The 25628-nt window shown below is 25.8% G+C and overlaps 4 protein-coding genes across 5 annotated transcripts in view; 3 read left to right on the top strand and 1 right to left on the bottom strand.

Moving 5' to 3' along the window:
• The first annotated feature begins 498 nt into the window (after positions 1-498).
• On the top strand, positions 499-2755 carry LOC112604230 (tRNA (adenine(37)-N6)-methyltransferase). Its single transcript, XM_025353170.1, has 5 exons — positions 499-648; positions 710-967; positions 1033-1190; positions 1424-1659; positions 2239-2755. Exons 1-5 carry the CDS (start codon positions 548-550, stop codon positions 2560-2562), a joined length of 1077 nt encoding a protein of 358 aa, XP_025208955.1. The 5' UTR covers positions 499-547; the 3' UTR covers positions 2563-2755.
• A 2852-nt stretch (positions 2756-5607) lies between these two features.
• Positions 5608-9940, bottom strand: LOC112604115 (uncharacterized protein C4B3.18). Its single transcript, XM_025352991.1, has 6 exons — positions 9824-9940; positions 8143-8273; positions 6547-6632; positions 6278-6486; positions 5902-6087; positions 5608-5787 (listed from the first exon to the last, which is right to left on the bottom strand). Exons 1-6 carry the CDS (start codon positions 9938-9940, stop codon positions 5608-5610), a joined length of 909 nt encoding a protein of 302 aa, XP_025208776.1.
• Positions 9941-11219: 1279 nt separating this feature from the next.
• LOC112604114 (methylthioribose-1-phosphate isomerase) lies at positions 11220-18754 on the top strand. Its single transcript, XM_025352990.1, has 6 exons — positions 11220-12704; positions 15925-16160; positions 16225-16433; positions 16569-16777; positions 16960-17116; positions 18346-18754. The coding sequence occupies exons 1-6, from the start codon at positions 12573-12575 to the stop codon at positions 18492-18494; spliced, it is 1092 nt and encodes a 363-aa protein (XP_025208775.1). The 5' UTR covers positions 11220-12572; the 3' UTR covers positions 18495-18754.
• Positions 18755-20000: 1246 nt separating this feature from the next.
• LOC112604222 (tropomodulin) overlaps positions 20001-25628 on the top strand; it is a 45522-nt gene continuing 39894 nt past the window's right edge. The window contains exon 1 of one of the 2 annotated variants that reach the window (XR_003115213.1): positions 20001-20232. Coding sequence is in view for 1 of the 2 variants with exons in the window: in XM_025353158.1 (XP_025208943.1) it covers positions 20155-20232 (78 nt within the window). In the remaining variant the exon portion in view is untranslated. The remainder of the gene's footprint in view (positions 20233-25628) is intronic. The other variant, XM_025353158.1, reaches the window with a different exon arrangement.

The raw sequence follows: 25628 nt of genomic DNA, 5'->3' as shown, positions 1-25628 counted from the left end.
AATATATGAAATATTCGCATTTTGTTGAAAACAATGACTAATTTGGTTATATTTTTATAAATATTTGAATTTTTGGAAAATTAAACAGTAAATTTGTTAAAAAATATTCAATATTTAAAGCTTCAGAATAGCCTTCAATTCAAAATATCACAGTTATTATATCTGTGTAAAATATCTACCATGGTAATCACAATTTCGATTCGTGATAACAAATATTTTATCTTCCGGTTATTGATTATTTCATATTTGTAAGCAAAGCATTTAAAACAAGTAAACTATTACTGTATAGTGAATCTACTTAATTTACTATTGTTATGCCAAGTAAATTCTTGTCTATGTTACTGAACACTTAAGTATTAATTTAATAACTTACAGTCTACTCGGTCAAGTGCATAGTCATTGCCTAATGCTCGTGCTCCATAATGCAAACTGTTGAGAATATTTAAATTTTGAGATATTTTGAAGACTATTATAGTGTTAAAGTGTTTAAAAGTTAGCCTGTAATTTTAAGAATTGTGAAAAGTTCAATAAATATTGGTCACATAGGATGGCATCTGCTTACAGTTCTGAAACAATTGACGATATCACGGATATTACTGAAAGCTTGAAACAGCTGTCTGTTGCAAGAGCCCAAATTAATTCATTGAGGTATGTATACTATGCTTTTTACAATAAAACTTACAATAATTGTTGTTATTTTCTCAATCAGGAAACAAAATGAGTCTTTAAAAAAACAGCTGAATGCAAAGGATTTGATTGCTTCAAACGAACCAAGCACGTCCAGTAGCTCTGAAAAAATAGAACTAACCATTATAGGAACAATAAAAACTAAGTTTAAAGAACGTAGGGGTGTACCCCGACAACCTGGTCTCTGTCCACTTGCCCAAGCTTGTCTGACAATATCAAACTCTGTATTCACTAATCCTAACCATGCTCTTGAAGGCCTCTCGGATTTCTCACATATGTGGTAATTTAAATAAAGCTATTGTTATTAGCCCAGATCAAATGCTAAATATTTAATTAATATTTTAGGATTTTGTTTCATTTTCATAAAAATGAAACTACTCATGTTCATGCAAAAGTATCACCACCCAGATTAAATGGATTGCGAACAGGTGTACTTGGCACTCGATCTCCACACCGACCCTCACCAATTGGCTTGTCTCTAGTGCAAATTGATAAAGTTGAAGGTAACTTTAAAAATATGTTTGTAAATAACTTTTTTTTTAGTTTAATAAGCTAGTAATATACTTCACCTATTATTATAAGAAGAGGGAATACACTTTAGTCGTGAGCGTGGAAAATTCTTCAGCAACTGCATCTTCTAGAATTTAATTATTAAAATAATAGTGTTTCTTAACCATTTTAGTTTAATCTCAAAAACTAAAATATTATAAAAGTTAATAGTATTTTTAAATTTTAGGAAATTCTGTGTATTTTTCTGGTGTGGACATGATAGATGGTACTCCAGTGCTTGATATCAAGCCATATATTCCTCATTATGATGCACCAGTTTCTTTAAGATCTGACCAACATGTTTCATTATTTGATAATGGATCACATCAAATACTATTGGATCCATTGACAGCTGACCGAGAAGCACCCGATGGAGAGGAAACTGATACATACGATATGCCTCTTTCTCCACTTCATACAAGGGTATGATATTTTATTTGTAAAACAAAGAATATTAAAAAATATTATGCACTCCAAAATATGTGAATTAATGAAAAGAATAATCAAATATTTTTAATTAATAGTAATCAAAAAGTCGAGAGTTTTACTTGAAAATTTCTATCAGTTATAGAATAGATATAGATAGTTATAGATAATAGAATTAGTCACTTGATCTAGTAGACGTATCATTGATTTCTAGTTCATTTTGTATACTTGTTTTTTAAATTATATTATTAAAAATAAAACACTTGTGTTATTTCATCCGTCACTTTTACCAGTATTTTATTTTAAGTAAAATTATATTTTTCTTGAATGAATAACTTAATTCAAAAACACATTCTTCGCCAATTTTAAATTAAAATGTCGTTCAAAATTAATTTTTATTTTCTTTATTACTTGAAATTTAATATTTATTTATTTATTTATTTATTTATTTATTTTTTTTTTGATAAAATTAATGTCTTGAATTAATTTATAGTACAATATTATAGTATTGAATTTAGAACTAATTACTGTGTACTCTATTATTCATAAACTTAATTTATTTTATAAAATAAATAGGTTCGAGTACCTCTATGGATTACTGAACCACTGATGCAACAACTAACAGTGGAGTTCTCATCGAGAGCAAGAGAATTTTTAGATACATTGGATACTAATGATATTGAAACTACTATAGTAAGCATATTGAAAGAAGACCCTCGATCAGTATATGTCCGTGAACGTTATAGTAATCAGTTTTATACATTCTTAATCGGAGGCTATCATGTGAGTTGCAAGTTTGATGATAATAAACACACGATTAGTGTCTACAGAATATCATTCGTTGAAAATATGGAGAATGTACCTGATCAAGAAGGTGCCCAATGTTTGTCTGTAGAATAATACTATTAATAATTAATAATAATTTTAACTTAAATATTTTTTGTTTTACAACCATGTTCCTTTTTTATATCTATCCCAACTTTGAAATACTTTTGACACTTTAAAATATTTATTGTTAGTGTGATATTATGATAAGAAAATTAATGTTATTGTTTTTTTTTTATATATAATTAAAACGATAATTTAAGTAGTTTAATGAAATCCTATGACTGTTATCATTGTTAGTTTTAATGTATATTATAAATGTTTTGTTTTATTATAACTATTTTTTTTATTATTATTGTTCATAAATAATAAATTTATAATTATAATATAGTTGTAATAAAGTTAATAATATACTGTAATTATTAATTTAAAAGAAAGTAGATTTATGTTTTTACATGTGACGTTATACATTAGTAATGTGTACACAAATAATATTGGTGCACTACACTATTAAACGCCATACTCGATCTTACTTTATAATAATTGAAATTAATAAACCAATTAAAATATTAAATGAATATGAACATAAGTATTCGATAATAGCAGTTTTATTATTATTATGATTATTCAGTTATATTCAAATTTTCTTATTAATAGTATTTTGTAGTTTATTACAATATTATAAAATTTTGATCAAGTTATACATTTTTATATTACATATTTACATTTATTATTAACTATCATAATTCTTTCAAAATATACTATTGTTTTAAAATAATGTTTTGTTATTTTAAAAATGTAAGTAATTTAAGTTAATACATGTATTCTATTGAAAGCTAGTTTTCATCAGGCACTGATCAGATAACACCAAACCACTGTTACAGCAAAGTTTACTATATGCCTGTTATGTTGTCAAATCAAATTTCTGAGTATAACTCAACTACTGAGTGTGTTTGTATTTTGAATAAGGGTATAATTATAGTTAATAAATTACAAGACTTTAAATGTAATTTCATTATGTAATTAATTCCAACAAAAATTATACAAAAATATTTTAAATCTACTACCAAAATACAAAATGTATTTTGATAACACACAACTTAATTATAAAATAATTGTTTATTATTCTTTTTTCTTTTGAAAGAATGTAATTTTTGATTTAATTTATCAACTAATAATACTCATAAATTATAATTTAATAATTATGTTCAAGTACAAGAGTTATTTCAAAAATTCCTAAAATTTTATATTTGTAATAATATTGTTACAATTTCAGAAATTAGATATTAATCTTTGTTTTTGTAAAATATAAAACGTTAAAATAAAAAAATAAAAAAAATTTAAAGCAAATTGCATAAATTCAATAGAAATGAGAAATCAAATAGAATGTTTTTTTTTTTTATTTCCATAATTAAAATCTAATTACTGGACCTCATTTAGATCACTCACGTAAATAAAGTTACATATTTGTGCAACTGTGCGTTGATATTTTTATACTTCAACCTCATCTATAAGATTTTAAGAATAGGATATAGTATAAATGTAAAATCACTAAATAAATTAAATAATAAACATTTTATATATTTCATGGTATAACTATAAAATTATAAATGTAAAAACATTTGTAAAATAAAAAATAATGAAGAGAAATTTAATTTTAAATTATTTTATAATTTTAATTTTTCTTAATGGATATCAATTGAAAACTAGCTACTAAACTTTTATTATCAAGGAAATAGGTATACTATTTAACTATTTAGTCTACCTACTTATTTGAATATTGTTATTGAATAATAAATACCTACCGAAATGCCTTCTACAGTTTTAGGAATGCATTACACAATATGAATATTCTGTGATTGTATGACAGTGTCAATTTAATATTAAATAATTATAATATTACACCATCAGTTCATAATTTAAGCATAGTATTTTTCAATATTGTACACTTCGCAACTCCCATAATTTGATTAGGTACTAAGTAAAAAAACTGTGACACACATATTGCTGACAACCAGCAGTTACACAGACATCGAGCATTGTCTAAGTATACATTATGGTCTAAGATTAATAAATAATCCAATATCATAATACATAAAATATGAAAGATATTAATTATATCTTAGTATGTAATAAATTTACCACCATAAAATAAAAACAATTTGATTAACCACTATACATAAATAAACAATTTTAGAATCAAATGTAAAAGATAATAATTATAATTAGTTAAACATCCATTTACATCCATTAGAATAACTAATTATAATCCTCGTTATTTTATTAAGTAATAATAATACCCAAAAAATATTTTAAAACAAAATATTACACAAGACAAATGAACACACCAAATTTTAACAGTTTAAAGATGAAAAAAATAGAATCTCAATAATAATAAAAAAAAAAAGTTCCTGAACACACAACAGTATAAGCTACCACGTTATATTTTGTGTTATCTTTGTAGGAAAACAAAAAACCACAATGGGCTTAGTTGTGTATGAGCAAATAATTGACTATAAAATGCCAGAAATTTTAAAATAATTGTTTTCAATTTGATGATTTTCCTAGCATAATTAAAAAATATTGATATATTACAGTTAGTGATATTTTTTAAAAGTGGGGCATACTTAAATATAAAATTAATAAGAGTTGATATTGGACAGAGAAAAGCTAAAAATTCAAGGAAAAGAAGTGGCAATACTGTATTGTCTATTGTAATCTAATTAGTTTTAAGTTAAATATATGTTTAAGAATAAACATATACATAATATATATAATAAAATAAGAGCTACTAAACCGCATTGAGGACCAACTAATATCATTAATACTAGAAATACCCCTAAAACAATTCCCATAAAGACATACACACAACAACCATGGTAAATTCTAAATAATTACTACTAAGAAAATCGTATTTACTTATTACATAAATGAATAAATAAAAATTCTTAAATCTTTAAAAGTTACAAAACAGAATACTACAATTTAGGAGATCATCACTTTAAAGATTTGAAAAACATCATAATGTAATAAATATTTTCCAATCAAATAAAAATGAAAAAGAGCATAACCCCTAATTGCTGTTTCGCTGTAATTTTGATTATACATTACATTTGTTCATTAATTTTGGCTTTTAAAGAATTGGTCATGTTTAGCTTTGACATTTGATACTATTAAATCTTCAATCTCAATTCCTTCTTCAATATCTGTTTCATTCAATAAAATGTCTTCAATAATACCATTTTGAGCTATTAACTTAACATTATATTTCCTTGATTGTAGTAAGTTTCCAATAACGAGCTATAAAAATTATTCACGTACAAAAAAAAAGTTGTTAAGTGTTTAAATGTTTATAATTAACTTTAACATAGTAGGTAAATTGGATATAAAGTAAATGTAATAATTTTAACTCACTTGATGTTTGTACTTAACAAGAGCATCTTTGGCTTTCTGTTCTAAAATCCCACTATCAGTCTCTAATTTAAATGAAATTATGTATGCATTAGGAGCCCAAATATGAGTAACAGCATATAAAACTTTAGGTACTAGTCGTAAAGCAATCACTGGAGGTCCATCTTTAGATTGAACTTTATGTTTAGCCTACAAATGGTAAATAATTTTTGTTAAAATATAAAATACTAGAAGTACCAATGCCAAAGTAAATAAATATGTATCAATTAAACTGTCAAATATAGATGCTAATGAATACAGATTAAATAAAATTTAAGCATGTTATTAATGGAAATATGCTTTTTTAATATTACATGCAATAGCACAATAAACTACATACCATTTCACTAGGTGGTATATAAAAGTCTGAAACAGCAGCAGCTAAATATAGTAAAGAATACTTGGTATCCATAAGCATGCAAGAACCTCTCAGCAACCACATATATTCTATCAAAGTTGTGAAAGGAACTGTTAAGATTCTGTTAGCATTTTTAGCGTCTTTGTACTTCTTCAATATTGGGAAGAGTTTATCAAGTTCACTTTGTTTCACTGAAATAATTATAATTATTAAGGATTAAAAAAAAAAAAATCTATGCAAAGAATATTTACCTTGAATTGATTTATCATCTACAATCTCTAATTTATCTAACAGTGAATTGTTGAAATGGCGAACAAATGGCTCCAATGAATTTGAACTAGAAATTAAATAATAATGAAATAAAGAACAATAGACTAATTAGAAATATGTTACCATTAATTTTGTAATAAATTAAAATGTACAATAAAATCAATGATTCTATTTAAGTTAAAAACTGAGATAATTTATAAAATAATATATATAATTTAGTTTTAGAATAAAGTGATTGTTTAATGAGACTGTCTTTAATAAATTTATTTATGATTAATAATAAATTGTCAATAACACTTTCATTAAATTCAATTAAATTACATTATATATACATATTACTTTAGAAAAATGTACTGAACAAATTACAGATATTCAAAGAAACTTTTAAAAAACAAAAACAAAATACTAATAACAGTTATATTATATAATTTACATAATATTATAAGTTAAATAAAACCTTATTCTTACTTGTATGAATACATTAAAGATAAATATTTATTATAATTTGTATGGTAAAGGTTAAGCCATTAAAAAATAACAAAAATTTAAAAAAAAATATATTAAAATTAATTATAATTAAATTATATCTTAAAACAAATCTAAAATTTGATAATTTAAAAGTATTAAGATTCTAAATGAAAATACTTATGATATATATCTAATAAGTGATTACCAAAACTTCTGTGGAATTTTTGATTTACCATAGTTATTAAGCATTTTAACCATTCATACACATAAATTGTGTATTTCAGTTGTTGTGTACAAGGGGTCATTTAGATTGGATACATAGTGAAATAATTTTTTTTTACTATTTTTAGCTTCTCATGCCATTACAATTGTTACAGGTTACAGCAAATTTGTGAATCATATTATTTAATTAACTGGTTTTTTTTTACATATCAATCCTATTTTAATAAAATACCACATAAAATCACAGGTTTATTTTAGTACTTTAAAATACTACTGTGAACTTTATTCTGCTAAAATTTTATTATGTATACTATATTTATTATATAACCTTCAAATTTAGAGCTATGTTATCTACTAAATGCAAATATTTATTGAACAAAAAATTAACGAAAAAATCAAAAATATGCAATAGACTCAATAGAGGCATAAGTTAAGAAATAGATAACTAGCAATTTTAACATCTAAGTTTTTAATTTCGTATTTTAAATCTATTTTACTAATATTGAAAAGATTTAAAAATAAGTATTGAATTCAAAATTGTTATTTAAATAATTTATAAACCAAAAACTGATTATTTATAATGCATTAAATTCAAATTTTTCCATGTAAATAACTTTGATAATTTTTTTGAAAATCTTTTTTCTTAAATTTATGCATAAATTATATGAGAATTTTTAAAGATCAGTATAAGCAGAAACAGAAATTTTTAATTTTGTATACATGGAATTAAAACTTTAATTTTGTTAAAATTGTATCAGATCAGTATCATAAATAGGATAAAAGTTTTTCATTTTTCCAGAAACTTAATTAAAACCAAAAAAATGATTAAAATTTCAACATCTGATTTATACAAAAAAAACTAATAAATAATTAATAAGTTTACTTACCGATAAAGAAATATAACAACATATCCAGCATCAAGAAAGTATTCAGCAGAAGCAGAACCTCTAGTTCCAAGACTAAAATTATCAACAAAGCGAACAGTATTCTGTTCAATTGGGACTGTAGTTCCTCCAGACTATACAAAGGAATTGAACTATTATTATTATTTTTTTTTTACATTTGATATTACAATAAATTCTTTTATAATATACTGATTACTAATTGTTAATATCATAAATAAAATTACTTTTTCATTAATTTAAATTCAAAAACCTGAAACATAACAAGTATTATTTCAGAAAATCAAGGCTAACTAAGTATATTTTAGGAACGTAAAATATAAAACCCTTTAAATTTATTCTTTTTAAATAAATTTAAAAGAATATAAAAATGTATATAATAAATAATCATATAATTTAACTTTCCATTCTTTATACTAAGAAACTAAATAGGTTAGGTAGGTTAATAAGTGAGTTGACATATTTTATTATTTTTAATTTATAACTACTCTAATATACATTATGTACATTATTGTTACCTATGTAAAAAGCATTTTATTAATTCTATTGATCATAAATAGTTTCTTTTATTCAAAATAATTAATATATTATTGCATAATATTATAAAATATTATACTTAGAAAAAAGAAATTACTAGAAATTTAATAATTTTAATATCATTAGATTAAATTATAAGTGGTATGCAATATCAGTAAGTAATTAATATTGATTATTATTTGAAAATAGGACTAATAAAAGCAGTGGCACAACTTGATAATAAAGGCATATGTGAAAATGTCTGTATGGTGCCCTTACCTGTTAATCAAAATAAAAAGCAATAATATCTTATTTAAACTCTAAAAAATATTGTTTTCTCAAATGTCATAGTTTATAATATTGTAGAATATATTTATTTTTTTTGTAAAACTAAACAAAAATTAACTCATTTAGGTTTTACGACAACAAAGTCATTATTTATTTTGTTTCAGTTATACCTGTTCATTTTACTATATACTATTTACTAATATATGTTACACAGGTACTTATAATTCAAATTCTCTAAACTCAAAAGAGTAATAAACATCATTATTTATTATATCAAAACAAATAATGTAATATGTGTATAGGTATTACAAATTATAGTAGGAACATTGTATATGAGATTTAGGGACCCTATGAATCACATACCCAACACTTAATAATTGCATCACTTATAATAAGTTAAAATTTCTCCCCAAAATGTTTTACTCTAGATATGTACCACTTTATGTTACCTATACATCTTTAGATACTATCATAATTAAATAGAAACTATGGGTAAAACATTAATTTAATATTTTTTAATTAATGAATTAGATATTTACTTAACTAATAACGTGTGTAATTTTAAGTAACTTAATTATTTATCAATAATTTGATTATTTATGTGGTTTGACAAATATTTTATAAAACATGTTTATTAAAAAAACATTATAAGTTTTATTAACAGAACATCAATTAAAAAATTAATAGAATAGAGAACATAACATCAATATTATATTTGTTTAGTCATTTGCATAAATTATTATTTAGGTACCTATATTTTTGATTCATCAAAATAAATTTAAAAAATTCAACTCATATAAATTTTAAAGATATAAACAATATGTATTATTAATTAATATATTATATAAGTAGTAATACTTACAGTTATCAAAACCATTTTTTCGTTTTCATGGCTGCATACAAAATTTTCAACAGTAGTTATAATAGATTCATAGTTTGAAGGAGAAGGGTGCGTGTCATAAAATGATTCCCAATCCATTTTTTTTTTTTTTTAGTAATTAAAACCTATAAACACAAATTTCAAAATTTATTTAAATTATGAACAATATTTAGAAAGTATTTACACTTAACTAATTATGAAAATAAATAAACTATCCTTGAAAATTAAAAAATAAGACGTTTAATGAATCAATGTAATATTGTAAAACTGCTAAAACTTGTTTACTACCAATATCATAAGTTATATAATTTATCTTGAACTCATAAGTGAATCTAGTTTAAAATCCAATTATATAGAATTTGGATTAGTTAATAAAATATAATATTATGCCTTCCTTTCTAAACAAGAGCACCCATCATGAAAGAGGGGGCTATTAACTCCTCCTTTAACTTTAGAGATTCATCTTATAATAAAAATATCAACTGATGGAAGTATGAAATATATGTTTTTATAATATTATAAATAATATAAATAAAAATCTCTTAAGATAATATTTTGAGGAAATACCAAATTAAGACATTTTTAATAACATAACCTGTGCTATAAAAGATTAAACTCACAGTGACAATTACATATATTTTTTTAAATTATTTTAGCCACTTGAAAAGAAAACAAATATTAAATTCTATAGACTAATTTTATTCCATATTTCCATCAACATAATTTACAATCTAAAAAATAGAAATACTCAACTTTACAGGAATGCTTAATACATTTTAGAAATAAACAAGAAAAATAATCAACTCAACTTCGAAAAAATAATGAAAACTATAAATAATATAAGTTCTTCATTGAAATATTAACAGTTAATTATTTACTCTTGTTAAATAAATACCTTTTCTACTAGATTAATAAATATAAAATTATTAACATTATGTTGTCTTAGTTTTCTTGGAAACACCTATTAAGTTACTAGGTAACTACTGTTGTAATTGTTTGCAAGGGTTGTTTTCTAGTTCAATTGTTTCATATAAGTACCATAGTATATTTAGCACTTATATTACCATCATATTAATACTTATTAAAAAAACGTTCATATCATGGTGGAGTATTTGCTGAGATAGCCCCTTAGGTTAGGTTACTAATAGTACTATAGTAAAAAGTGCACTAAGCAGTTGGTTGTCCGCTGTAGGTAGTTAACATTTTACCTGTCGGAGGTCCAGTAGGCAGTGGGTATATAACGAAACTACATAGATATACTGTATTACTGTTATTTATATTAATGTTCATTGGCTAAACAACATTACGTAATATTTTCATAAACGGGTTGTAATGCGGGGAGATGGAGACAGGGAAAAACACTTTGTATACGTACCGGTCGACTTTTGTAGTCTGTACAACTTACTGTACCAGCTCGGCGTAAATGGAATAAATAACCAAATTACGCGACTACGACGACGACCACTTTATTCTCTCTTTAAACTACTTTACAGTTTACACGACGACTACATGTAGACAGCACTCGACAACAACAATAACAACAGGTGTGTCGTCCTGGCGGCGTCAAAGTTGAGTACCCGAGTACTTGAACGCGTGGATTTAAGAATAGTTTTTAGATTTAATCTAAAGGGAACACAAGGGGTAGGGGAGGGGGCTCGTAGAGCGACATGACCATGTCGATAATTCCCACCCACCGGCGCCGTGATGACGACCGTCCGTAATGGGATACATGCCGAGTCGGAGTGTGCGTGTAGCTAAAATATCATCTACCGCGACAACTACAACGCGGTATTAACATTAAGGTAAGTCGTTGTACACGTCACGGGACTACCGACGGTAAAACAAAAAAAAAAGTTGAACGAAAAGTGAAAACAACCTCCACCGTCGTTTATGACTTGATAAGAAAACGCCGCTACGTGTGATAACCGCCGCCGTAGGAGAGTTTCGGCGTTTCACAATTCTTTGGACTATTTACATCATCATTGTTATCGGACCGGTGGCCGGGCCAACGGGAACGGTTGATTAGCGCGCGCACTGAGCCCATTGGCCCGTGGCCGCGATACAGCGTCGGGAAATCCGACTATCCGAGCGGCCGGGTGATAACGGGACGGCGGCGAACTGCGAACGCCGAACACCACTCGTGCGCGGCTTACCGCTGTGTGTGCGTACACAGTACACACCACCGACCGCCACCTCCGCCATCACGCGCACTCGGTGATAAATGACGAAATAATCGACAGACAAGCCAACAGCAGACCAACCGTACCTCGCCGGACAGCCGACGGAGACACCGTGACAGTGCCGTCTCGTTTGTCGTCGCGGATGAAACTTCAAAAATTTGTCGAGTGAACGAATCGACGACCATCGCCGTTGCAGTAATAATTGACCACCGCACACACCGGCGATCGCGACGCTATCATCGCACAGCAGTCAGTGGTCGTACGCGTAGAGTAGTAGTAATAGTACACGGTGTTGTACCATAGTGAGCATTCGACAGTCGCTGTAATAGTGTCGACGGTGGCAGCTGTTGAGTGTTCATGTGTACGTGTTGAGCGTGTGTGACGTCGCGTAACCGTAACGACGACGACGACCCCGCAAACCGGCCCGCCGGACACGGCAAAGTCGGGCGCAAACTACTGTCGTTGGTGTTACGTAGCTACCTGTCGACGTCTAGCAGCGGCGGACGCGCAGTAGTTGCTCGACGACGGCGACGGACGACTCAGCCGTGACGATGACCCTGCAGGCCATCAAGTACGAAAACGGCACGTTGGAAGTGCTGGATCAACTGCTGTTGCCCAAAGAGTCCAAGTACATACCCATTTTGGGTGTCGAGGACGGATGGAAGGTCATCAACAAAATGCAGGTACGTGGTGTACAGCAGACGTTTCGGAACTTTAACCCCTCCACCCTTCCCCGCGTAATTGGATGGATTACGTATTTAATGCGCCGACCACCATGTGGGCAAACGCCATGTCAACAAACCCATCAGTTTCAACGATGATGCGTATTTAAAACTAATATAGGTAGATTGAGCTCCTAAAGTTTTCATTGATTTAACCACTACAATATAATCAAAAAACATATCTCATTTTAGCCACTTGTATTATTTTCTTCTAATACATTTGTACATTACTAATGTCGGTGTACTATATGTCTGTGAATTCTTTAGATTAACATACTGACCTAAGGCAGTACTATACATAGGTACTTGATAAACAATTTTGTTTTATCTTATGCTATTTATAATCTGTTAGCGGCACCATTCATTGCCTATATTGTACCTACTACCTACTGATTTGCTAGTCGCTGCATACTCAACAGGTTTTAATTCTCACTATTAATTACAAATTAGTGATTTTTAATGATATTTGTTGAAGTTAGGAACTTATAATTGGTATACTCAATAATGTATAATACATTGTTTTATGTTTATAAATTGAAGAATTTTCGGTATCATCAGGCTCCTTTTTTTAACCAGCCCTTTCCCTCTTCATAGACAAATTTAATTAATTTTTTATACATAACATTAAAAAGATAGATTTACAAATCTGTCAATATGTCTATTTAAATACTTTCAATTAAGTGATGTACAATTTAAAATGTACCCATGTATCTATCTTTTCTCATAACAAAATTGTGATAGTTTTTACCCATCTTTTTTCATGTGACGTGACCAGATTGTATTTCAATCTTATCTCTGAACATTGGACACAAAAATCATTATGTAAATAAATCTAAAGTTTGGTTTAAAAATATTTTCCTCTTATTGAGATTTAATTTGAGGGACATAAAGTATTTAATAAACAATTTTTAGAAATGATACTCTATTTATAGTAGATACCTACCATAATAATTTGTTTGAAAAAACAAATTTAATAATATTGAATAGAACTTAAGTTTTTCATATTTTAAATTGTCATGTTACAATCTGTTTATTACATACATTTTTATTATAATTAAACAATTATATGAAAATATATAACAGACTTATATAATTACTTTTGATTAAAATATTTTTTAATATTAAGTGAAATATTTTGAATTAATTAATATATGAAAAAAAATATATTTGAACAATCACAATTTAAGTTTTAATTTATTTTTTTATTAGATTAGATAAAAATATTAGGAAATATATAATTTTATGATTTTTTTAAATCCCCCCTAAATGTGTCAATGGTTATTCAAAAGATTTGTTTCAATAATAAAATTATTATTTATTTTTAACTACTATAATTTATTAGTTGCTTAATATATACTGGCTTAAATTAATACAACCGATTGTCTTTATTTAAAGATCATGGTGAGCCGTGCATATTATCTTTCATAACTAAAATTTTTCATTATTCATTATTTAGGATATCTAAATATCATAAATAATTCTTGCTAATATGTATTTAACCAAGAAGATAAGATAGGTAGCTAACATTTATTTATTTATATTAATTAGGCATTGGTCAAGATTAATAAAGAAAAATCCATTTAATGAACCAATAATTGATATTAAGTAATAGAGCTATTATTACTCTGCCTAAACATATCCTAGGTATATTTTTTATTAAACATATTGATCATATTATATTTAACAGATTGAAACTTACTATCAATTTTAAGATAATACATTATATGAATCTTTTTGAATAATGTTAAGAATATTAATTGATACAGTAAGTATATCATAAATAATTATTATATTTAAAAATAAAGTATGATTATCAAATATATACACATCTATTATTGTATATATTCATTATAATTGAAAGGTATCTAATAATTTATATACTTAACATTCTCCATCTTTCACATACCATTCAAACTCTGAATATAATAGTGCAATGTTTGATTAATTCATATAAGATTAAAACTTAATTTGTATTTTGTATAAGAAGCTTAAAAAATAAATTTAACTAAATATTATATATAAATATAAAGTGTAATTACATTCTTATCTTATGTTTTAACACGTTAAATACATTAGATGTTTTATAATTAATAATAAATGATAATGAATAGCACACAGCAGTTATAAAAATATACTTTAATTTGTACTTATCTTATTAATAAAAACTTTAATATTTAAACAAAGAAAACCAAATAACTATGAATTACTTATAGAGCCTTACATATATTTTAGATATCTTGTGTACGTGCTTAAAAAGTAAAACAGCATATTAATTTATATGATACATTAAACGTATTGCTTAGTGTTACTTTTTTCAATTGTAATATTATCAAAATATATTTGGTCATATGGCCAAGGTAATGTACATTAGAGATTAAGCATTAGAAGATTAACATTACATAATTATCTACCTAAATAAAATAACTTAAGATAAACAAAAAGGATTTAACATGGGTAAAAGATATAAATTATTAGGTACATAGATAGATAATAATAAATAATAATTAATAGTAAATTAAAATTAATTATAATTAATGTAATAGTGCTAACTATGAGATATCAACATTTATATTTTATAATAGATTTTTAAAATTTTCATCCATCTTATTGTAGATATCTGTAATCTGTTGCAACTTTATTGAGTTGTTTTAACACCTCATATAAAATTAAAATGAATAAATATTATGCTGTTATACAATTTTAATTACTACTTATGGTTTAGGCATCTATATAAGAAAAACTTATTTTTTTATAGATTTTCTCAACATAGATATTTTACCTGTATTATTAAAAGATGTAGACTATTAAAAAGACTATAAGATGACTAATTGTGCACAATGTACATAGTCAAAACTACTTTTTCAAGCATGCCCAAATATCATTACTAGTATACAGAAAGTGCACAACCAATCAAAAACCAGGTACGTTTAATCAGAAACAAATATGTCCGCCGCCTGGTCATCTTATTCTGACCTGGGTATAGTTGTATACAATTTATATTTGGATTTGAAACAATAAAATATATGCACCTGTATATGGATATTATAATTTAATATTTATAATCAAAAATAGACTTATGATACTTATTATTATTTATAAAAATCTTTGTGATTCACAAATAATGTTACTTCTTCAAATTGATTATTTCATATATGCATAATTTTTGTATTATTATTTGTAGGTACGTGGTGCTCCAGCTATTGCCATTGTTGGATGTTTAAGTTTGGCTGTAGAAATATCAAAAGAAGAGTTTGAAAAAAAAAAGGCTCTTCGAAGAGAAGTTGAAGGTAAACTAAATTATTTAATATCTGCTCGGCCAACTGCTGTAAATATGAAACAGGCTGCAGACCATTTGATATCTTATATAAACTCTTTGGATAATGATGAATCAATTTCAGCACAAGAAATGCAAGCTAGGTAAATTTCTGCTATGATAAATTATCTTATCAATCTTTGTTTAGTACATTTATTTATTTATTAGGTTTGTAGCAGCTATAGAAGCAATGTTAGAAAAAGATATATCAGATAATAGATCAATAGGAGAATTTGGAGCTAAAGCAATTTTAAACAATGTTACGGATGGTGAACAAGTTCGTATTTTAACGCACTGCAACACTGGTTCATTAGCTACAGCATATTTTGGTACTGCATTAGGTGTTGTACGTTGTCTACACTCTGCTTCAAGACTGGGTAAATTTTTTAAATAAATATGTTTTTATTTCATGTATTGTACCATTTAATTTTTATAAGTCACTGACTTATTAATTTAAATATTTGTTAACATATTAAACTAAGATATATTTTAACATAAGTTAATGTTTTTAGAAAATTGTTATTTCACGGAAACAAGGCCTTATAATCAAGGCGCTAGATTAACTGCCTATGAATTAGTACATGATAAGATACCATCAACTCTGGTCTGTGATAGTACTGTTGCTTATTTAATGAAGACTGCTCAGATAAATGCTGTTGTTGTTGGTGCTGATAGGGTGGCAGCCAATGGAGATACTGCTAACAAAATTGGGACTTATCAAGTTAGTATATCTAATTACTTATTTAAACTAAAAATTATTATTTTCTAATTATACATCTAATTATTGATATTAGTTGAAATATCCATTATAAAAAAGTTGTATTCAATTTTAAAACGCCCCATTGTATTTTAAAAATTAAATTTTTGATAATGTTTGTAATGAGTTGTTTATTTTTCAAATAGATTGCTGTAGTCGCCAAGCACCACGAAGTTCCATTTTATGTTGCTGCTCCTTTAACTTCAATTGATTTTAGTGTAAACACAGGTGATAATATAGTAATCGAGGAGAGGCCTCAAGTGGAAATGACTCATATAAATAATTTAAGAATAGCTTCTCCAGGTAAAAAAAAACATATATAAGTATATTTTAGTAATATTTAATACCAAAACTGATAAAATTCTTAGTATTTATAAATATAAATTTGGTTTATTTTTAATGAGAATCCTGTTGATGTGTTTTAAATTTAATTTTGTTTTCTTTAGAATAACATAGATAATAATATATTTCTAACAAGTGGATAATTTCCTTTAGAAATAAATTTATTTTTTAAGATATAAATATATATATTTTATGAATTTTTTCATTTTCTGATAAACTAAATAATTCTTAGTATTGACTATATATTTAGTTATATAATTTCTCAATATTAATTGCTTTTAAACATAATATTTCTGTATTAATTTCATTGTTTAATATTTATAATTTGAATAAAATAATCTGATCTGTAATTAATTATTAACAATGATAATTATAAATTAACCCAATACTTAGTAAGCATAATTCACTGATACACAATAAATTATATGTTAAACATACAAGAACATAAAAATATTTAATTATTTCAAAAAAAATATAAGATAATAAAGGAGAGATAGGAAGTTATATTATGCAATATTCTTAGTTGTTTTTTCTATATAATAAATTTCTTCTTTTAAGTAAACATATTAAATATTATCTGAATAATTATTCATAATTGTAAAATGGATGTTCTGTGTTAATTATTTACCATAAATTTTATATTTCCATGAGGATCACTGCAGTTGTTAGAAATATAATTTTGGTACTATATTGTGGACAGTATATACGTAGCTATCAATTTTTGATTTTTTTTATAGACAAAAAATAATTTAAATTGTTTTATTTCTATTTATTTAAATATATGTTCTTTGTATATCTAATGGTATGAAAACCACTGCAGTTTAGTTTACCTGAGCTAATTCATCAAATTGCCTGATTGTGTACATTTTTTTTTTGTTTATAAATTAACCATATAGTTTTATTTTTATGAATTATTAAACTTATTATACCGAATTATTAATTATTATTTAAAATACTATCTTCAATAATAAATTGTGGTGTATTAAAATGGAGTTTTTAAAGCATTTTTCACGTTCATATTTAAATAGACAATTATATAAAAACCTAACAAAATTTTTTCTAAAAACAATCTTGATCATTACTAAAATATTACTTAAATTTTGAATTAAATAGATTTTTTAAATATCTATTTTTAACTAATTAAATTAATTTATTGATTTTTTATAAGAACTATATTTAAATAATTGCAGGTGTAACTTGTTGGAATCCAGCATTTGATGTAACACCAGCTCGACTGATAACTGGAATAATCACTGAAAAGGGTGTTTTCCGACCGTCTGAACTCTCAACACTCCAGTCTCAATTGCAAGATCATAAAAACTCACTTCCCCAACTGTAATACATACCTAAATATTATATCATTGCACAAACGCATTGTACAACTTTTTTATGAAAAAAATAATATTAGGCTATTTTTTATTATATATATGTATGCAAAAGCTACATTCCTAAGCCAGCGACATCAATTTTTATTTATGTATAAATGTATAATCATAATATTATTGTCTGTTATAAATATTTTTAATATTATATGGAAATAATTCCATAAGCAAAAAATGCATAAGTACATTTAAAATAGACCAATTATTACTTATATATTTTAATTTAGTCAAGTATAGTTGTGATACAAGTTATAATAATATTATTTTTATAATTAAATTTAATTATATATAATATATATATATGTGTGTGTATATATATATATAAAGTACATATGTGTATGTGTACATGGGTTTAAATAATTTTTATTGGAATAAATAAGCATGGCTAATAAATCATTTAAAATTATTTTCATAATGAACCTAACAAAAAAAAATTTCAAAATTTTTATACTTCATTCATATTTTAACAATTCAAATATGAACTAAATTTTTAATTTTCTGAGCATTTTGTATTCTATTTTCTAACATAATTAATATGAAGATCAATGTTTTTTTTTCAATCATGATAATTATAGTATAATTTATTTGAAACATTTATAGTGGGTATACACTCCCATATCTAATTTTATGTATATGATTTATTGTAAAATTGCCTTTCAAATTCTTACTTTATGTACTTATGGCATTTTTATTAGCCCATCGTGATAATTAATAAGTTATATATACACAAAAATGTTAATGTGTATACGTATCATGTATATTTACATTTTTATATTTGGGGTGTCTAACAAATCTTCTTCGTAACTTTGTGTAGCGTAAAGTACCTATTTTAAAACACATTTAATGATTATTATTATTATTATTATTATCATTATTATCATTTATCATCAAATTATTTATATTTTTAATGATTTATTTTAGAGATCTTTTTACTAGACATATTACTCTATGCCTGTTACACATTTATAAACTATGTACAATGAAAACATGTGCATTGAGATTGTTAATGTGTTAATAATTGTCTCTAATCTGCTGATTAATATAATAATTATTTATTTACTTGAAAAAAAAAAAAAAAGAATAAATAAACACAAACAAATTATTACATCAATCTTCTTTGATATTTATATATTATGTTTAATGAATAAAACTTTATGTAATAACGTGGGTATGCATAGGTGGTATATGATTAGTGACCTTAACCTTGAACATTGGACAAACTTGGGTGGATAAACAAGATGCTAATGTACATTGAAGATTTACAACAAATAAATAAATGGCGTCAGTGAAAGAAAAGGAAGAATACGTCGAGTGTTCATTTTTACACCCAGGCACGTTTTTTTTTTCTAGTGATCTAAATATAGAACGTAAAGGGACTGGGAGATTTTACTGCGCGCATGCTATCCAATGCGCCATCGAATCGGCCAACTATCAAGACGTTTAGCACGGGAAAAAAACATTGTTCAATTTATAAATCAACTTGTATTATCGCACCAGCAGCGCAGCGTGCGCGAGTAAGGATAACGTATTGGTCCGGACTTCGTATTACTATATTTCGCTTCGTTGGCTGAATTGCATTTTTCATCATACGAATCGCTCATTTTCAACGGAATCAAAATGGGTAGCGTTGAAGAGATTTATGAAAATGAAATACACCGTACTATCACACGGCGTACGAGCTTCAAAATTCAAGAGGTAAATGATTGTATAAATAGCCATTAATCATTATTATATTGTTTTATATAACAATAATATTATAAATAAAATATTTATTTCTTTGTTTCAATGTTTGTGCGTGCCGTACAGAAATGTTAGGTATACTATTTGTCGAAATTTTAAATGGCAAATAAAAACATTCATATTATACTAATGACATTTTGTCTGATTTAAAATATTTTCTTCAATTCCATAACCCCAGTACTTATTCACTATGAGATAATGTATGTTACTATTCTTTTTAAAAACAAAAATATAATGTAGGTATGTCTACGTGTGATTCTTTTTTTTTTGTTTGGCGAGACTAAATAGATTAACTATGTAGCATTGATAAATTATGTGTCGCACAATGATAAACAAAAACCTACAGTAGGAAGTAAAAATTGAATGAAAAATATTTTCAGAATTCAAGGTTATTTAAAATACAGGTAAAAAAAAATGTATCGGTCACACGAAGTATATTATAATAGATATACCTAAGTCTTTTGCAATGCTCAAATTGAAAAAGAATAAAAGAAGTAATACTAAGTCTTAAAAAATTAGCGTTTCTAGAAATTATTGAACCCAACTTAATTTATCAAACTAATCAGTTTAAACAAAAATTACAATGCAAGATTTAGTACCTATACCAGTAACGACTTAGTAGCGATTAAAATCTATATAAAATTTAAATAATAGCAATTTATTCACACACATAGAAAATAAGTACCTAATTAAAAATACTCTCAAAATATGAAAAAAAAAAAAATTAAAGAAGCTTCTACCCTCTCTTTAATTATCTGTGCATTGATATACCTAGTGATATTTTAATTTTCATGGTTTGGTATATCTTGTATTATGTGGTATACTACTAGTGTGATCACATCATTTATCTGATTTCATGGAAATCATTTTCAGCGTTTAAATAGGTCGTATCTATTACTAGTCATAGGGTCTTGGTCCTTGAAATTAATGAAATTAAATTATACTTCTTTATCAATAAATACTTACTATTTAACCTACATAGTAACATAAATTGATAATGTTAAAATGGGCAGATTGGTCGTTACCTATATTAATGACATATTATAATATATTTAAGATGTGCGCCTACCTATATCTTATCAATTTTTTTACTAGATACGCCATTAGTAAATACCGCGTGATATTGATGTGTAAGACGTGAATAACACTAAATAATGCAATATACAGTATATACTAAAATACTAAATTGTTCACCTATATATCCTAAATACCTGTTTTCTATTATAGTAATGGACGGTACTATTTTCGAACAGTACAGTTTTCTTTAAGATTTACAATCATAACAATTAAACTTTTTTATATTTAATTAAATATTATTACACATACAACTGTATGAAAAAATTAATCTTCGTAAATAATAAAATAAAACAATTTTTGTTCGAAAAATTTTACTCTATTTATAGTCACCAATATGTTATATTAATTCACCTTTTAGATAGGTTTTTGGAAATAAAGTTAAACCAGAGCTGTTACCTATTTAATACAATATTAATTTAAAATAAAATACAAAAATTGTCAAGTTCAGTTGTCATAGTTATACATTTTAAAGAAAACTGTTTTGGCCGAATAGGATGACGCCCATAGGCCATAGTACCTATATATATAAAAATATATATTATCATACATTCATATTTGATATACTTACCCTATCTATAAATTATAATATAGTAGGTAATACGTATGATAAATTAGATTTTATAGAGTTATATTAAACTTGTGAGTATTAGATTCTTTTATGTGTTATTGAATCTTAAAATTAAATCATACCCTTTCTTTCATTGTTATCTACATTTCATGAAACTTTTGTATTCATTTCAGTCAATTATTACTTTTTATAGTCCATATTCCACATGAGACTAATCTCTATCAATTGACCAACGAATTCTTAAATTCCGTCTTAAGTCTTAAGACATGGGGGGGGTGAATGGGTAAAGTCAAAAGCTTATACTTTTTTTAATTTTTTTCTTTGTTATTCAATGAAGCTTATAATACTAATAAATCATATAATATTTATAACTCTACATTTTAATTGTACATAGTACTCTTATTCGTGGACTAAAGATTGTCTATATTTATATATCAATATATAATATATATGTAATGTGTAGGTATATTTGTATTAAAATAAAAATGTAAAATTAATATATATCTACCTAATTAAAATATATTTTTGATTATATAATTATTTATAACCATGGTATGTATATTATATTTATAATTTATTCATGTGTACTAAAATTTATTGCTTCATACGAGTTATCGTTAATCTTGTATAGGTAGGTACTTACTTTAGTAGGTATTTAGATAGTTGTACGTCGCACATTTCCACTTGAATAAATACTGCAGATTATTCTAATTCCCAACTAACAAATTTATGATAAGTTCACATAATAAGTACTTAGTCATCTATATTATATATATATATGACAAATGATTAAAAAACAAAAACATGATTTATTTGGATTATTCGTTTTAAATCAATATTTTTTTTATACAGTACATTTCTAAAGAAAAAAATTGTGCTTCAAGTTGATTTTAATAATAACTGTTAAAGCACTTTTAAATTAAGATTGATTGAAGGATGTTAGATAATAGATAAACAATATATTTATTCAACTTATATTATTTTCAAAGTTTTGAATGTTGGGACATAAAAGTACGTATCAGGGGGGTGGCGAATGATGTTCCTGCGGGATAACATCTGATATTTAATGATTTCAAGCTCCCTAATAAATAAGCTTGGGTAAGTGACCAATATTTTATTTGTTATTAGCAAATTAAATGAAATTTTTTCTAAAATTTATGATTATTTATACAATTTTTTTTATGTTAGTATACGTAATATTACGTAGGTATAATATACAACATTTTATATTTGAGTGTAAAAACCATAATAGAAAGATAAGTACCATATCATATATATGATGTTTAGTCTTTTGAAATCATTTATTCTACTATTTTAAATACAAAAAATTATAGATTTAGTATTTCAGTAATAAATTAATTTTTTAATTTAAGTAGATAATAAGCGTATTTGTCATTATACATTTTAAAATTAATTTATTTCATCATTAATATGGTTATCATATAATAATAGTTGATTAATTTTAGGTATTCATTTTGGTGGATGGCTCAAAAATGCTATATAAGTTCTAAGCCTTAATTAACTTATTTTATTATATTTAAACGATCTATATGCTTTATTTCTATTTTTTTGTACAAATATGTTTTATTATACATTATGACTAGTGTGTCGTGGGAAAGAAATTATACATCAGCCACCAGCAAAACCTTTATCTGTGAAAATCGAAAATATAAAACTATACTTAAAGACTCAGATTAATTATAAAAGATTAAAGAGATACCAATACAGCTATAACTACCATAACCATAGTGCCATCTGCTCATCTATTATATGTTTAAATTATGTAACTATTAGACTATTGTATATTAGTTGTTTTTTCCGTATGATAAATATTTTATGTGAAAACTGGAACCAAATTGATTTTATTTTTAAGAATCTTTGTTTAACATAATCCAGAGAAAACCACAATGAAACGTCGATTCCTAATAGATACTTTACTAAAATGTTTTTTTTCGTTTCATTAAATAACTATTCAAATTCTTAGGTATTCTTATAAAGTAATTAGGTATGAATACTTACCAGCTATATTATAAATAGGTATTTACTTAATTTTTATTTCAAAATAATAGTTATCAGTTAAGTAATTATCATAATAGAATTATTTGTTTTAAATATTAATAACTACTAAGCCTACATATAATAGATACGTAGTTAGTAATTTATTAATTTATATTTCGCCATTTTTGTTTTTTTTTTAAACGTGTTTCATGTAACTTTCACACATTAAACCAGTCTTGTTTATTTTACGTAATTTTATTCGCAAAATCTATTTTATTACTTATGTTGCTACCCGATGGAGATACACTTTTTAATAAATAAATGTATGTAAAATTTAGTATACATGATTTTATCATTATTATTATTATTAGATTATTTTTATTTACAATCCATATTAAGTAATACGATAATTAAATTTTATTAGAGAAAAAAGAGTGGCATACGATTCACACGTTAGTAGAAAATATCCATTAGTATTGCCCAACACATTATGTAGTTTTTCATGGATTAGTTTGTAGATAAATTTTAGAAAAACGTTCTAGTTTAGGTCATTATAGCTATTATATTATAAGATATTCATACTATATTTTAATTATAATCGATAAAATATATAAAATATAAATATTTTTTGATTTCATTATTTTTTGGAATTAGCCGTGCGATATAAAAATTGAATTATGCCAATTATGGTTTAGGGGATACTATAGCTCCTATAGTTCGGCTAATTTTGTTCTTTAGTTTTACCATATTATAATTTCAACTTAATGGCTTCTAACGTCTAATTAGTGAGTACATTTTGAAATAGCTACTTATCCAAAGATAATATATAGAGTACCTAATCGCGAGTTGATGACGAACGAGGTTTACGTGGTCCATTAATGACTGCGCTAAATTACCGTAATGTTAATATATATGTCATCGAGTTGATCGGAATTCAAGTTAAAAAAAAAAGATGGTTAGTACTCACAAGTCACGACAGACATTATCATTTCCTTCTCGTTTTCGCGACGATTAATAAATTGAATTGTACAGTTGCACTAGTGTTGTATATTTTATAAGCTGTAGAGCTTACCTACCTATACCTATATATGTTTATCACGATGTCGTACAGACTAATTGCGTTTGAATGTCTTCGCGACAGTGAGTAAAACGTTTGGCCGGCTCTTACGAAATATTATGATTCTTGGCACCTGACAAAAGCTCGCGTTGTGTGTATATGCACATAGCAATATTATATACGTAAATAGTAAGTGGGTACATATTATAACCTAACCTCGCGGGCGCGTTTATCCGATCCAAGGAATGCGTGACACGTCGTCGTAGTTTACCGAGCGATCCTTTGCTCGCGATTTGTCACGCGATTCCCGTCATACCCGGTACAACATCAACGATTTGGCCCTAAGACCACCCCGGCGAGCAAACAAAATATGCTTTTGTCGCACAACACTGTAAACTCTACGATATATCATCCGAACGTTCTACTTCTTTTTCACCGTGTAGGTATATTATAATTCATAATACAAACGAAGTGAGTAGACGACAAATAATAATAATATAATATCATGGATGTATAAAGACGACACGTCCTAATTCTAGACCGCACCTGTGAAACATTCGAACCCGTGTTTGTTTCGTTTGACAACAATAAAATTACGATTACGCACGGATGCCACAACATGATCTGTCTACCTAATTTTTCCATTCATTT

The sequence above is a fragment of the Melanaphis sacchari genome, unplaced genomic scaffold, assembly GCF_002803265.2.
Source record: "Melanaphis sacchari strain LSU unplaced genomic scaffold, SCAv2.0 Contig11_pilon_pilon, whole genome shotgun sequence".
In the NCBI taxonomy this organism is placed as follows: domain Eukaryota; kingdom Metazoa; phylum Arthropoda; class Insecta; order Hemiptera; family Aphididae; genus Melanaphis; species Melanaphis sacchari.
The sequence above is the reverse complement of the archived record's forward strand: the minus strand, read 5'-3'. Positions and strand labels throughout refer to the sequence as shown.